The sequence below is a fragment of the Monodon monoceros genome, unplaced genomic scaffold (genome assembly GCF_005190385.1).
Source record: "Monodon monoceros isolate NGI ecotype Baffin Bay Population unplaced genomic scaffold, NGI_Narwhal_1 Super_Scaffold_2, whole genome shotgun sequence".
NCBI classification, from domain to species: Eukaryota; Metazoa; Chordata; class Mammalia; order Artiodactyla; family Monodontidae; genus Monodon; species Monodon monoceros.
Genome location: NW_021703776.1, coordinates 49,734,732 through 49,751,136, shown reverse-complemented (window position 1 = coordinate 49,751,136; position 16,405 = coordinate 49,734,732). Strand labels below are relative to the sequence as shown.

Sequence of the window (16,405 nt, the reverse complement as noted above, 5' to 3'; positions counted from 1 at the left end):
ATAATAACAATAATAAAATATAATAAGGATAAACAAACATAACACAACTCCAGTACAAAACAATAGAAATTGCAAGGGTGAATAAGGGACGGTGTGCTGTGCAATGGCACTTGCTAGTCATTAGCTATCCTACTGCATGACCTCAGGATGCCTGAAAACATTAATGATACTTTTCCTGTGGGGCAGACCTTGTAAATCTGAACGGTGTGGCACATACACAGTAATCAAAGATTACTACAGATAAAGCTCATAAGGCAAACATGGTAGAGGAAAAAGTGGCTGGAATGAGAACAGCTTTGAAAAGAAGCACTAACATTTACAAACTAAGGATTCATTCTTTCTAAAAACAAAAGAATAATCTATTTACCAGCATGCATAATGAATGGGTGCCCAGTGGTCACTATCTAATTGGTTGACTGAAAATCTTTCATTGAGAAGTCGGCTTAATAATTCCGAATCTCCTTCACAGGCACTTCGATGGAGAGGAAAATCATCTACCCACTGTCGTTCCCTAATCATTAAAAGAAAAGAAGAAAAATAAAAACAGGCACTGTTGAAATTCATATTGTTTTGAAACAAATGTGACATATCTATGAAAGCTATGTTTCACTGAGCAGCTGTAAACTAAATCATTTATGTAATGATTACATTGCATATATCATTTTAAACAGTATTTTAACATTAGAATTAGGTGTTTAAAAAGCAATGTGAAGGAAAACCAGAACAATACTTGTCTTCTGTGACACTGCTCATGCTTCTCTGCCATTTTTCCTGTTTGGGAATTTGGATTTTTGAGTAGTCTGGAGCTCCTAGACCAAAGTATGGATTTATTACCACTTTATCTACCTAGAAAGGGAAAACAAAACAAAACAAAAACAAAAACAGCTTTAGATACTGAGCTTTAGATACCTGACTTTGATGTATAAAAATAGAGCTAAGTACGGATGTCATCTTAATGTTTACAATTAGTAATAGATGCATTTATCTCAGGAAAAAAAATTACATTTGAAATGACATGTCTTTTGAAATCAAAGCCAAAATTCATTCAACTCTTACCCGGTTTGTATACTGAAGATCTGATCCAAACAAAGGGTTGTAAATACAGGTATCTGCTTTCTCTAGGGCTAACATTTTACTCTTTATTTCTAGTGCACTATAGCCCATATGTAGTGAGTTTTCTGTCTGACCTGATTCAGTAGCATATGCAGGGTTTATAACATTAGTTTTTATCCGCTCAAGAGGAGAAGGTCGGAATAAAGCCGGAATAAAGTGAGATTGTGCATGACGTTCATCTAACCACCTGGCAAAATAAAAAGAAGAGGTAGTAGATGTATTTGTTAAAAAGTGAAGATGAAAAAACTAAACTACTATCCAACTCTGATGTGTGATTCTATCTAATACTACATTCAGATTTTTATATATTTTTTTAAAAATAAATTTATTTATTTTTAGCTCTGCTGGGTCTTCGTTGCTGCGCGCAGGCTTTCTCTAGTTGCGGCGAGTGGGGGCTACTCTTCAGTGATGTGCACAGGCTTCTCATTGCAGTGGCTTCTCTTGTTACAGAGCACGGGCTCTAGGTGCATGGGCTTCAGCAGTTGTGGCACACTGGCTCAGTAGATGTGGCTCGCGGGCTCTAGAGCTCAGGCTCAGTAGTTGTGGTGCACGGGCTTAGTTGCTTTGCAGCTTGTGGAATCTTCCCGGACCAGGGCTCACACCCGTGTCCCCTGCATTGGCAGGAGGATTCTTAACCACTGTGCCACCAGGGAAGTCCCGGGATTTTTATAATTTTAATTAGTGTTAAGTACTTCATTTACTGTAAATAAAAGTTCTGTTACTGGACATAGCAAACTATTTTTTTTAATGCATGTAACATAATAATAATTAAAATCCTTTTCAAAAAACACAAAGCCCTTTAAAAATTTAAACCACTGAGATGTAGGTGACATTAGACCTGCTGTTACAGAAAGACAAAAGGCATGACAGGTGAAACGACTTGTTCACTATAAGGGTAAATCAATACTAAATCTAGTTTTATAACAAAGGAATCTTAATTCTTAGGCCAGGGCAATCTTTGTCATTTTCTAAGAATAAACTTAACATGTTGCAAGCAAATCAGGACAATCTTGTCTTTGGGGTTTAAAATTTTTATATTATACTTCAAAAACTTACCATTTCTTAATATATATATTATTAATTTTATTATTGTCTTCCAAAAGAATTTCTATCTCTCAGAGCTAATATCTAATATGAACATGTATTTGATTTATTAAAAAATATTTTTAATGGCAGTTCTTACTTATCCAAGGCTATTAACATTCTTGCTGTAAGTGCAGCAAAGTGAGTGCTGGATTCACTACAGACTCGCATAATATCTTGTAAGCAGTAAAAAATTGGGCATCCTGGAGTATACGTATATTTAGTATTATCTGAAAAAGAAAAATGAAGAATTATGCCATCATATAAAAGGTTTACGACTGCATGATTTTTATTTAAAAGTACACAGTATGTTAAAAAAAATTGTTAAGTATAACATAAATTGTTCTAGATTTTAAATTAGTAGACTTGGATTCAAGTGCTGGCCAGCTCTGTGACCTTATCCATTTGGGTGAATGCAGGATTTAGAATCCTGGAGGACTACAGAAATTGTTTCCCCTTTCTCTTCCTCAAAAATGTTGTAAAATTCTGATTAATAATAAGGTTTCCAGCACCATTTAACATACTGATCTGTTTAACCTAAGTATGGCTGGGGAAAAAAAAAATTCTGTAATGGTAGAGCTGGCTAATAAAATTCGTGTAAGTACTGTGTAGCAGCAGTCTGATGAGATGTCCACAGTGGGTCATTAATATATCATTAGTATTATTACGGCCTTACATGAGGCCAGTACTCTACAGGTTCCAAAGTGATTTTTACATCTAATACCTCACTGAATTCTTCCAGCACGATGAACCAAGTAGGAGCAGATACCTATCTTACAAATAAAGAGGTGAGGCTTAAAGAGGTGATTTGCCCAGAACACAAAATTAGTGGGCTGCATGGTCTGCACTGAAGCTCAATATTTTTTCTATTATTCCAGGATAATAGGATAAATTCCTTTCCAAAGCTCAAATTAAATTTTCATATTAGATCTAAGTTCTTTAAATATTACCACTACTGTTAGGAAGAGTATTTTAGAACTATTACTGACACTTTCTTTTCCCAAATATAAGATAGGTTCTGATCATAATCTGTTAATTTTCCAAAATACATAAATTTTTATTTCTATTCTACCTATATAGCACAGCCTGAAAAATCCCTCATTATAAGCTAAAAACTTTTTGTTTCTATTATGGCTTCCTTCCTCACTTCTTTGTTCTACTTTTAAAAACAGAAACGAAAATATTACTGATCAGTCTGGAAGCCTGAATATTACTTTGAAATCAAACCATCTTTTTAAGTAACAAATTTCTCCATCTTCCATTATCTTAAAAACATGTATTCTATAATAGTATTACAATAGTAACTATGAATCCAAATTCCTAAGTTCCTCAACAGACTTTAGCTTAGCACCTAAGGCATACAAAGATTCATAAGGTGAAACTTAGACTTTACCTTTGACAACTGATGGAACAATAAATAATGCCGCTTCTCTGCCCATCTTCTCCCCATCCAGAGGAAATTTCTTCATTAGTACCACTCGTTTTCCTAATCATTTTTTTTAAGTCAGTAAAGATAAAAATAATGGGCCTTTTAAAATCTTATATATTACCTTGAGAATTAGAAAAAAACATTTTAAAGGCAGTATTAAGAGGAACTGAAATATAAAAAGTCAATTTTATTATGGGCACTAACAAAAACTGGTAATTCTGGTAATAATGTAAATCATTCTGTGGACAATCAACCAATAGATCCCCTGTTCTGACTCACTAAAAGAGAAGCTTCCTATACGTAGCAAGGAAAACCATCCTGCTAAGGACTGACAGAGCAGCTGAACAGCAACACATCCTGCAAGGTGAACAGGCATATACTTCATTCAGTTGGGATGTAGATGGTAAGAGTTTCACTAAAGTCTAAGCTGGCCAAGAAGCGTAGTGTACATAAACTGCAAAGTCTTAAAGTTTAGCAGCTCTTCATTTAATATTCAACCTCCACTCTCAATTTCAGTTTTTATTAAAATCTGATTGGGCTATAAACTCTTGTTCTGAATTATAACCACCATTCTGTTTTTTTTTTTTTTTTTTTTGCGGTTCGCGGGCCTCTCACTGTTGTGGCCTCTCCCGTTGCGGAGCACAGGCTCCGGACGCGCAGGCTCAGCGGCCATGGCTCACGGGCCCAGCTGCTCCGCAGCATAAGGGATCTTCCCGGACTGGGGCACGAACCCATGTCCCCTGCATCCACAGGCGGACTCCCGACCACTGCGCCACCAGGGAAGCCCGTAACCACCATTCTTATACTTAGTCTGTTGTTCCTGATTTGGCAGCAAGGGGGCTATAAATAACAACCTACAAGTCTTTCACTCTAAAACCTTTCATATTCTGGATATCTTTGTCATAATTTTTATCAACCCTTCCAATCTCCCCATCCCAAGAAATAGAACCTTGTTCTTGACCCAGGTAGGAATGCCTGGCTGGATGCCTTCTGTGGACAGGTAGATAATGAGCTCAAGCAGCTTCATTCATTCACAAAATGCTGGAGTCAATATTTGTGATTATTATGGCACATTATTATTATAGCCCCCAAACAATTTTTTACAAAATAGACACTTGTGCAAAATATAAGTGTTAGATACATTCTAATAAATTTCAGAGGCAATATTTCTTTTGTCTGGCTTGAGGTCTTGTCCCACTTAATCTTTCCTGCCTTGCAGCTTCCCTAAATCCAGTTCTGATCCATTGTTTAATTGCCTACTTTGCAAATTATATATGCAACTATGAGATCTGTCATGCGGGGAAAGAAAAGCACTGATTACAAGTTGGGAAATGAGGTTCTAGTCCTAACTCCTCCACTAATGGGAATATGATTTTTGTAGGTGAGAACCTATGTTTGCATTTCCATTTTACAGATGTAAAAATGACTATATACTAACTCACAGGACCAATTTAAGAATTTCATTAATAAGTAATTGTGGTAGTGTTTTATAAACTATATATAGCACTGCACAAAAAGGCACAACTACTGCTATTATAAAGTCATTGGTAATTTTCATGTGATGCTTATATAAGAAATCATATTACTCTATAAAAATATTTCACACTTTTAGAAAACCTCAATTGAATAGGATAGTCAGGTATGGCATGGTTCATTGATATAACTGTCTATTTAGTTAAGTAAAACTTCTTTACTTTCATTTCTCTTATTAAAAGCTGCCTGAAAATGTATTAGTACATTCTGCTGTCTAAGTATATAAGATATAATTGTGCTAGACATGTTTCAGGGTGCCTATCCACTTGTAACTTCTCCTAAGAAAAACTACCCAGCCCTCTGGGCCGGGGGATATTTTTGTTAACACTGATATCACTTATATCCCCCTGCTTGGTAAATGAACCAAGTGGTAGAGTTTGGCTAATTCATAGCAAATTATGACTTGTCTATCTCAGCTCAAATATGTGATTTGGGCTCAGACTTTGTCTCAGTAATTTGATCTCAGAATAGATCCTGATAACTATAACAATTTAGTGATAGCAAAACAAATCTGGATGAAAATTTATCAGAAGTCCAAGACTGAGGTAGAAAAGGCTGACAAATTTGTGGCATCCAAAAGAAGAGCCTTTCACTTGCCTTGATCACCCACAGGGATAGTCCCCCTTTTTAGCTAAGATCAATTTCTAGATCATTTTATTTAAAAAGTCAATCTGATAATTAGGGAAAGGGGATTCTCTCTGTAGTACTCAGAATGTGTATCAAAGATCTGTAAATTTATGCAGGAACTTCTTATAATCTCGAGTTACAATGCTTAGAGCCCCAAGCCACAAAAACCCTGCAGGCCCTATTGAGGAGGTTACCGGTTGGGGAGCTAAATATGGTGAATGGTACCTCCAGAAGTTACGAAACAGGCTTAGTTCAGCTATCTCTAGAGAACAACTATCCCAAATAACCAACAAATCAAATTACAGGATTCAGCCTTATCTCTGCAACAAAAATAGTCTCTATAGTGAGAGATGAATTAGACAACTAATCTCTATAAAGATGAACAAATAGAAAAAAACACTAAATAAGCTTTAAAAAACCGAAAACTAGGCACAGAGAGGTATGCTTTACCTCACTATCAACAACTGTTTTCAACTGCTGTTTGACTGAAATTAGCTTTACCTTTTTCATTATAACGCCTGAATCCTGGACAGAGTATTTAATTTCTGTAACTTCTGCTATATGCTTCTTGTGAGGCCACAGCCTGATAAAATTGATCATTAATGTTTAATCAGTTTCATAGGTTATAGATTATCTAATATTTTAAATGAGGCCTGAACCTTTCAGGGTGAATACTTCTACAATTCATTTTGGCTCTTTGAAAATGATCTTCTTCTTGTGACCAAATGGGAAGAAAACCTCTGCTGACTGGTAATTTATAGGACTTGCTCTAATACACAAAATCTTAACTGTTACTTAGTTATGGAGAGAGGTTTATAGTTTTCTCTTGTCCTGGAGTAGAGAAACAAACATAGTAGTTCACAGATACTTATGTAGGGAAATATACTTCTAACAAAAGTAATTTTGTGCTTTCTTTTAATTTTTAAGCCACCCGTTGGCTTCCTCTCTCTCTTGAACAAACCATTAACACAATTTAAATATTTTCAATTTTTTTTTTACTTAAAATTATCTAAACATTTCAAAAATATTTTTTAACTTAAAAAAATCGTTAAGTTGCTTTTTGAAGGGGGCTTGGCTGCACCTTAAAAAAAAAACCCTAGAAATTTCTGAGTCTTTTTCAAGTTTTTCAAATGAAAAGGAACATAAAAAGAAACTGATTTTAATCTACTTTTTAAAATGTCTTTCTCCACAAGCATTTAAAGCCAACTGTGTTAAAAAGAAAAGTTTCTTACCTCTGATACCCTGGTTTGCAGGAGAAATTGGTTTGGTGGTTTCTACTACATAATCCAATATGCCTTGTGTTATTTCACTGTTGCCTTGAAGTTTAGTTTCCAACAAAACCTTCTTTCTCTTTTTTTTCTGTCCTTCAATGGGAACTTCATGCAACAAAATCTTAGATGAGAAAAATAATATTAAGAGAGTGTTTAAAATTAAATTTACTTGCCCTAGAATATAATAAGCCAGCAATCTTTCTTAACCCTAGCTGCATATAAGAATAACCTGGACTCTTTCAAAACAGTATCAATGCACAGCTTCATCTCAGACCTATTAAATCAGAATGTCAGGGGAGTGGGGTCCTGGCACTGGAAATGTTAAAGTTCCCCAGGTGATTTAACAGTGTAGCCAAGACTGAGAACCAGTAAGTCAGAGCACTGCTGAAGCAGTAGTCTCCTCAGAACCCTTGCAGTATCCCTTAATAGGTTTCAGAAAACTAACCTTTAAAAAGCAATTAAAGCAAAATACTAGAGAAGTTAGTTCAAGTTAGATTAGATTAGAAGTATTTTATGATGCTTGAAATCTGCTGCATAGAAAAGATAACAATTCTGCTTTGGGTTTTTTTTGGCAGGGGCCTCAATCATGTTTACTAATATATGTATTGAAGATTACAGAGAAGTAACTTAATTGCCTAAAACTTAATTAAAGGTAAAGATATTTTTTAATGAACTTTTAAAAATAGTTCTTTGGGAAAACAGCCAAGAACAAAATTTAGGTTGGAATTTTGAATACGCTGAATTTTGCAATTTTTTTTTCAATTTTTGAGAGCCATTCCGTAAACTGTACTAAAAACCAAACTCTCATAAGTTATATAAGTAAAACTCAAATAAGTAACTTTTAATATCTAATAATTTATCCATATCAATGAATAGAAAAATGGTCAAAATACATGTAGCGGAAAAGACATGATGATGGGCAGATCTACGACTGTAAATTCTAGCTTGTCAAGATCAAGTTTATCAACAAGAATTTACAGGCTATGGTTATACTTTATATGTAAATGAAAATGATAATGGAGAATGACATTCAATGGTTGAAAATCAAATGTTAGTAAATCGTTCTCACTTCATATGACTTAGCTCTGTATTCCCGAGAATTGAGACTGGCAGCATTCTTCGGCCGAATAACAGCAACGTACGCCTCTTCTATGTTTTCTGGATTTCCCATCGCTTTATAAAACAAAGAAATCCCTTGAAAGATTAAATTAAAGGACACATAACCACTCTGAAAAACAATTTAAAAAATAAAATGTTGATTTTTCTATCTTAGAATACATATACTATGTAAAAAGCAAGTCAGAGATAACTGATAATATATTACCATTCAAAACCTTTGTTTATAATTTAAGATTACCTTGTCCTTTTTTCCTTTTCTATTAAAGGTAGATTTTTGTTTTTTAAAATGGGGATACATACTTTCATAGGTCTTAACAGCATAAGAATCTGCCTTTTGGACCTATAAAAAGGTGATATGATTATAAAATGTCTTGTACAAAACATTTTAAAACATTTAAAAAAAAAAACTAAGTAAAAAATGGCTTGAACTAGCAATTTAGAATAGTACCCACTTATTTTCCATAAATTGCACAAGTGAATGTCATACTGTTAATAGTTTGGAAGCTAGAAATAGATAGCTGCCATTGACATTCTTTCCAGAATCTTTAAAAAGAACTTTGATATCTGACATTTGGATGAACTAAAGGATAGCTTATAATTTTCATTGGAGCTGCCTATCACAGACTCAAAAACATTTAGTCAGTTCATAAAAGCTTTCTGATGATGACTTAAGAATATTTCCCATTTCCATTATCAATTCCCTACATAATCCAAAAATTTTCTTCCAAATATATAATATATATATTTAAATATACATACACATGCACACTTTTTTCCCCAGACTAATTTGAAGTCTCCATTAGGCAATTTCTAACAAGTAACTGAAGTTCAAGCACTCTCGGTTGTTTGATAGTTCCATCTCTTCATTAAGTGCTATTATTAATTTTTTTTCATGGCTAGACTAAAACACATCTCTTTGTATTGAATATATTTTATTTATTTGTTTTAAAAAAACTTCCTCTCATTTATATGCCAGTAAATTTCTAAAAGAACATCAAGCAAGGAGTTGCTTTCCTGGCCATGGTGAGATGAACCTTCTTCAGTTTTTTTTAAAGTCCATTAGGCATTAAAATGACCTGTTCATATTTAATGATTTCCTTATTGCCCCAACTCTCATAGAAAAAGAAGAGCTCATTTTCAAGAAAGGTTTTGAATATCTTTTGAGAGGAGATAGAGGACTTTATTGTTTTCTCAACTGCAATTAATAGTCATTTTGAAACCTTTAATTTGCTTCCTTGTGTAATAACAAAAGCCTTTAATTTACTTCCTTCCACTGCCTTATAACTGGAAAATTTCCTTTAAAAGAAATGTTTTTAAAATCCAATAACTTATGACATTTTAAGTAAATGTTAGCCTAAAATTAAAAGAACCATTAAAATTATTGCACAAAAATTATTTTAATTTATAAATTATTTTAAATTATAAAATTTAGTTATAAATTATAAAAAAATTTATTTTAGATTATAAAAATGTTCACTGATTTAGATCCAGAGAAACTACAGCTATCTCAACAGAGAAACTACAGAAAACATTAGGATTGAGACATTTCATTTTGTGAAAAGTTTTGAAGACATTAATTTTCACTCTATACCTTGTGGAATTATTTTCAGTTCAGTTTTTCCATAAGATCATCTTAAAACCCACCTCATACAACAGCACTTTCTATACTAAGTGAAAAAGATGAGGCTTTTTTCTTCTCAGAATTTCTATTCAGCAATTACTTTTCACCTCAGATTAACAATGACTTCAAGATAATAAAACCCAACAAATTTTGAAATGTATGGATGCCTCCTTGAAGACTGCCAGCCCCCAAAAGAAAGACATTGCATTGTGAATACATTTTGTAACATATATGGCACTATTATGGAAACCCTTTTTTCTACTAAGCACCTAAAAAGAGAAATCAAGTAATTCTTAATTTTCTAAACACGATTTAAAGCAAATCAATTCCTGTGCTGGTCAACTCATGTTAAAAAAACATCTATTAGCAAAAAGCTTTATTTGTTAATACTTATCACTTCTCTAGAATATTTAGTATTGTACAATACACTCAATTTTTAAAAGATAAACAAATGTGGTATAATTTTTAAAAACCATGAGGGTTATAGCATTTTGTTTTTACGCCATTTAATGTTAATGTACCCCAAAGATTCTAAAAATTGAGTTTCAAGAAATATTCATACTTGAATGTTTGAAATATACATACTTCCAGTGACATGAAAGAAGGAAACAAAGGCTTAAGTGAGGAAAAGAACAGAAGCTACTAATATATGAAAGCAAAACTGCTAAGGCAGAAACACACGCAAAAGGATTGGAAGAGGGTAATTTGAGCTAAAAATAACAGAAAAAGCTATAACTAAAATTTGTAATGTGTTTAGACTGAATTTTAGATAAAGGTTCAAGTGACCAATAGGAAATATGTGGCATTTTCTGGAAAATGCTTAAGAATAAATGATAATATGCTGCCTAACTAATAAAGCCTTACAAATATGTAGAAGTGGTTCTCAATTGGGAGTGATACCTACCTGGGATCATTTGAAAATCTGTACGGGCATTTCTCGTCACTATGACTGGGGAGAAATGGGGTGAACAGATGCCATTTAGTCCCCATGGGGGGAGGTTTGTTAACATCTTTACTAAAAACAGTCCTGTTGAACAAACTGCCAATAATGTCTTTAATGAGAAACATTTGCTGTATAGAGTACAGATAGACAAACTTTATTTATTTATTCTGGCCGCACTGCAAGGCTTGCAGGATCTTAGTCTCCTGACCAGGTATTGAACCCGGGCCCTAGGCAATGAAAGGGCAGAGTCCTAAACCACTGGACCGCCATGGAATTCCCCAGATGGACAAACTTTAAAAGTTGTTTGCAATGAAGAAAAAGAGAAGATTCAGTATATGAATATAGGTATTGTAAATTTAGTTACCAGAAGTCAAAATTGACAAGATGATTTACAAAGTACATGCTAATAGAAATTACCAATAATGATCAGAAAGTGTACTTCATGAATAAAAACAAAAAAAGGAGCATTATCTTAGGGTTCTGTAGGATGTTCCTGATCCCTTCTCCTCCATCCTTAAGCAATGTTTTTCAACCTAATAAAACCCATGTTATTATGCTTTTAAAATAATATGAATAAGTGCTAACACCTATAATGTTTATTATGTGCTAGACACTGTGCTAAGTGCTTTACATGCATGAACTCATTTTATTCTCCCCCAAACCTGATGAAGTATTATTATTATCTCCATTTTACAGGAAAAAAAAACTGAGGTAGAGTAGCTACCTGCCACTTCTCCACTCTCCTGGAACAATTTAATATTTTAAAGCATTGTTACATTAGAGAGAAGTGATGGCAACTAAATATCTGTAAGAATTCCTCTACAGAGATATGTTGACCATTAAAAATTTCATCCTTTTGCCACTCAAATTGGTTTATAGTAATAAAAAGAGAGGAAGTAATAATAAAGCAGAATAGAAAATAGTCACTGGTGCTACTTCTAACACAGCTTGTTTTGTCCTTGTCCTTTCAACCAGTTCTACCAATCATCAGGTAGTATCAAAAAGTACCATCAGTAATTTTCAAGTACTTTCCTTCTGTTAAGTGACATTCTATTCTGTAATTTAAGATATTTAATAATCTTCAAATAACTTCTGAATGCAATTATACTAAATCTGGCTAACAGAGAAGGAACTAAGTAATAGTGGAATTGGGAAACAAATGAATTCCTACAAGTATATTTAAGGAGGTTATTTGGGGGAGCATGATTTCATCCGTAGTATATCTAAACATGCTTTATATCAACTGCTACTGTAGTTCTTCAACCCAGTTCGAAGGGGAAACCAACTAACACATTAACTCGGGTTTAAGTCGAAAAGATCATGGAATGAATTGTTTTCCTACTGTTATGAAAACATTTTTGAGTTTTTGACATTTTCCCCAAAATAAGATGAGGACATCAAAGCAGTTAAAAAACATGATGCTGAGAGAAGCATTTGCAAGCAAACTGAAGATACAAAAACTCTCCAAGAGTGAGAAGGGAATCATGGAGGTGAGATCCCGAGTCAGGTCAGCTAGATCAAAGATTTCTGGTGAAGCTAAAAACACCATGGAGAACCGAGCAAAGAACGAAAGCCCAAAGCCTTAAAAGATGGAGAGAGGAAAAGAGAGGAGCGGTGAGCTCCAAGGACAAGTTGTGAATCGCTTTTCCTGAAATGACAAAAATCAACACTCTGCCTAGGAGGTTTTTCCTCCGCCACCGCCCATCAGCGTCCACTAACGGAAAAGGACGTGCACGCCTCTCTGCACCGAGAGCCGCCACCCAAAAAGGGTCTTTGGCGTCTTTGTAATTACTTGTAAGAAGTAAAGTCCTTGCCTGGAAAAACTAGATGTGGATGGAGATAGTTCGGCCTCCTACCTTTCCGATTCTCTCGCTGGAGTCTGAATCGTGCTCCTCCTCGTCTCACCCGTGCGGGGGGCCGAGGACCTCCCGGGCCACTACATTCAATTCAGTGGGTGGGACAGTCACCTGGGGGGCGGGGGACCGTCACCGCTTTCTCATTTCTCCTTCCCTTCACTTTCCCAGCGGCCAGGCCCAACTTCCTGTGACAGGAAAACAGTCGGTCGCCACCAGAAGCCGCCCGGCGTGTTCGGCCGCCCTCCGCACCCCGCGCCTCGAGAGCTCTGATCTCTGGACTCGGAGAGCCTCTTGTCCACAGGCTCTTTATTGGCCTTCCCTCTCCTCTCAGTTCAGCGCCATACACACCTCACCCCCTCCCCAAACTAGGGGATTCCAGATCTTCAAAGGCCTTAGCTTTCCATCCCGATGCTACCGGGGCGAGGAAATCGCTTCCGGGTTCACGCCCCTCGCAGCCTCGCGGTTGGTGGTGGAAGAGCTTCCGGGTCGGCTGCTGAGCTACTGCCGTTCCTGTCGTTTCTAGCTGGGGCTGAGGGCTGTCTGGGGCAGGTGGCGGGCGGCTCGGGGACTGGGGTGGTGGCGGCAGTGGGCGCGCCAGCGGCTGAACCGGAGGCGGGGGAGGGGAGGGGGGCGGCCCGGGCTGCAAGCGCGGGCCAGGCTGGAGCATGAGCCGGATTTGACCGCGAGGTGGAGGCAAGAGCCACCGCCCCCTCTTCTCCTCCGCCGAGTGAGGCGGCGCGGCGGCCGGAGAGGCATGGGGGGCGCCCGCCCAGTCTGAGCCTCGCCGCAGGCGCTTCCAGCTCTCGCAGAGTTCCCCGCGGGCCTCCAGGGCGCACCCTCGGCCCCGGCAGCCTTTGCCCGGCGGGCGCACCGGGGCCGGTGAGGAGGGGGCGCAGGGCGAGGAGGGGCGTCCGCCCGGGTGGGTGGGGCTCAGGGAGTACCTGAGGTCACCGGCTCGGCGCGAGAGGCAGGGGCGGCAGAACTGCAGAGCTGCGGCGGAGTCCGTCCGACCCTTACCCTCAGTCCGGGAAGTAACCGTAAGTCTCAGCTTCGACGTACCGGTCTTTTTGAGGCTGTCTCAACCTATTTTCGGCTCCGAGTTCAGCGCTACCGAGTTCACGCCCTTCCGGGACTCCTGCAAATGTGCCTCCCTTCATTTGTGGAGGATTGTGTGTCCCCGTCCCTGAACAGTCAACATCCTCTGTCTGACCCATTGGGAGCTCTTCTCCCAGCGAATTTGCAAGCCTCTGTGTTTCGGTAGCACGTCCCATCCTCACCATCTGGATGCATCTTCTTGTCCCTCTGTCCTCAAAGGATCTATGTCCTCCCTTTTTTTCTGTTTGTACCCCGGACCTCACAGCTTCCCCCGCCCATTCTTTGAGACGTGGAAAGCCACGGGTTCGGCTGTTCTCGTGAGCTCGAGAGTCTTGAGCGGGTGGATGGATGAAAGTGAAGGGCTATGATGGGTGGGGATAGGGGCACATAGCTCTAGAGAACCTTTATTTTTGCATCTTCTGCCATCACAAAAGAATGGACCGTTCCCCTGGACCTTCATTCCTCTCCCTTCCTGTGTATAAGCTGTTTTCTGTACGTTGCTGTTTGAGTCGCAGGAAACTGGAATTAGAGCTGTAAATTAAGAACTCCCGAGGAGGTTTTGAGGATGTCTCACAAGCTATATTCACACGAAGTGGCATATTGAACAACCTTGTATTGAAATGAAGACCCATTCCAGGGAAGATTTACTAGTAGGTCTGAGAAATCAATGTGAAAACAAAAGTCTGATGTTTCAAATGTGTTTTGGATACCTTTAGATAATTTTTTAGTGTGTTGAATTTACATTTAATTCTTAATTTAAAGTGTGTGTGTGTATGATGTGAAAATCTTTGTATTGGAAGTTTTTGCTTTGTTAGTGGTTAAAAAAAACTAAAGTGATTTTTGATCATGTCAGATTATATTTGTCAAGATATTATCTTAAATCCTTAATTCCAGACACTTTTTTTTTAATTGATTTGGCTCAACCATCTACAGATGTTACACACCTTTGTGCCTGTCACCTTGCTGCTTCTTAGTTAAAAAAAAAAAAAAAAAATTAACCGTGAATATCTTCAATGTGTATTTCCAGATTTTCAACTAGGCATTTTTTCTCGTTAAAATTTGGTTTCCTTTTTAAACTACCACAGCAGAACTTTCCAGAAATTAGACTAAAAAGTAACTAATGCTGTCAGTGACTGGACAATAGTTCTTAGTTGACTTCATGCATTTTGTACTTTTCCAGGTACTGTAGGAAGCAAATGATAATTTAAGAATGATTTTCCTCTGTGAACTACAGGTTCTTTGTTATTGTTCTCTAAATTACTCTAGTTTAGACTGGTAGCTTTGGTTATTGTTTTCAGAAAACGTCATTTTGTTCAGAAAGGTAAATGTTTAATAATGATTTTTTGTTTTCAAAACCTCCTTCTAGCAGTTGATTTGAGGTTATTATTTGATTTGTAACTGCACACTGTTCACAAATTTTAGTTTGAACTAGGCTTAAAAGATGTATCTCCAGCTGTCTCTCTGGAATTGTACTTTACCGGCTTGTGCCAGAAGCCAAGCGCTGCACAGAGTTGAATGTATTATTAAGGGTGTGGTTTTTGCTTTTCGTAAAATTGATCAGTTTGCAAATAAGAAGAGTGGGTGCTGTAGTGAGGTGATGGGCAATAATTTGAAAAGGTCCTTTTTAGAAACAGTAAATTGACCCCTATTATTCTTGGACGTAGGGTGGAAAAGATAGGACTGTATTTTCACATTATGCTTTTTCCCGTGCCCATTGCACTGGGATTTTGAGTTTTCAATATGAAAGTGTTCTGAAACCATGCAGACCGTGCCATAAGTGTGGGCTCTATCAGGTGGTTGCTGAGACATGGGAGAGAAGTTTTGTTTGCTACTCTTTTATACTCCTATAGCACTGCCCACTTTTGAGAGAGTTGGTTTTCTTTCTTTCCTTTTCCTTTTCTGGGGTGCACTTGAACTTGTGAAAGTGAAATATGTGTATTTACAACTTACTTGTAGGTAAAAGCTCAAGCTAATTTTCATGTATAAATAGATGGAAGAACTATGAATTAAGTCTGATTCTTCTTGAATGGAAGTTAGGAAAGATTCCTCAGTGTTTTGGGTACTTCTTACCTCTTTGAGTATGAACATTTATTTAGATGAAATTTAAAAATCCTTCTCTCTAATATTGAACTTTATATATGACACATTTGCCAAAACAGATTTGAGAGTGACTCAGTCATTATTAAAAAGACCAGTCTTAGAGGATTTTCTGTGCATGGTTCTAAAAATGCTTAGGTATTTTGTTTTCTTTCTCAAAGTATGATTTGCTTAGGGAATAGTAATTTGGTGAGTCTTTACGTTTATTTTTCAGACAACCTCAGATTACCTCTTTTTTTTTTTTCTTTTCCAGATAACTTACTTTCATACTCACTTCATTTCAATAAACCTTTATTGAATGCCTACTCTGTGTACCAGGTACTATGTTAGATTCTGGAACTACAAGGATAAATAAGTTAAGATTCCTTTCCTCCCTGAATTTGCCAGTCTAGATATTTGACTGTGATTTTATCCATATGCTTTTACAGACATCTGTAATAGGTTTTTAAGTTACTTGACCATATTTCAGGGTTGTTTCACAACCTTTCTATAAGAATTAACACAGTAAAGGCCATTTATTGAGCACTTAATTCACACTAGCTACCCTGCATTTAGTTATTACATTATCTCATTTAATTCTTAGAAGTGTCCTAAGAAGTATTTTATCTCCATTTAAAA

The 16,405-nt window shown here is 36.8% G+C and overlaps 2 protein-coding genes across 8 annotated transcripts in view; one reads left to right on the top strand and one right to left on the bottom strand.

Annotated features, from left to right (window-relative positions):
* KRIT1 (KRIT1 ankyrin repeat containing) overlaps positions 1-13,010 on the bottom strand; it is a 36,734-nt gene extending 23,724 nt beyond the window's left edge. Inside the window, exons 1-9 of one of the 3 annotated variants that reach the window (XM_029234162.1) lie at positions 12,944-13,010; positions 12,596-12,780; positions 8,126-8,229; positions 7,018-7,177; positions 3,590-3,682; positions 2,297-2,426; positions 1,057-1,300; positions 731-846; positions 368-511 (exon numbers count right to left, since the gene is read on the bottom strand). In XM_029234162.1, coding sequence (XP_029089995.1) covers positions 368-511; positions 731-846; positions 1,057-1,300; positions 2,297-2,426; positions 3,590-3,682; positions 7,018-7,177; positions 8,126-8,227 — 989 coding nt within the window. In that variant the 5' untranslated portion in view covers positions 8,228-8,229; positions 12,596-12,780; positions 12,944-13,010. Of the gene's footprint in view, positions 1-367; positions 512-730; positions 847-1,056; positions 1,301-2,296; positions 2,427-3,589; positions 3,683-7,017; positions 7,178-8,125; positions 8,251-12,595 lie in introns of all 3 variants that reach the window. The other 2 variants (XM_029234163.1, XM_029234161.1) reach the window with 2 other exon arrangements.
* A 68-nt stretch (positions 13,011-13,078) lies between these two features.
* ANKIB1 (ankyrin repeat and IBR domain containing 1) overlaps positions 13,079-16,405 on the top strand; it is a 157,277-nt gene continuing 153,950 nt past the window's right edge. For 2 of the 5 annotated variants that reach the window (XM_029233174.1, XM_029233171.1), the window contains exon 1: positions 13,420-13,632. The gene's annotated coding sequence lies outside the window, so the exon portion shown is untranslated. Of the gene's footprint in view, positions 13,633-16,405 lie in introns of all 5 variants that reach the window. The other 3 variants (XM_029233170.1, XM_029233175.1, XM_029233173.1) reach the window with 3 other exon arrangements.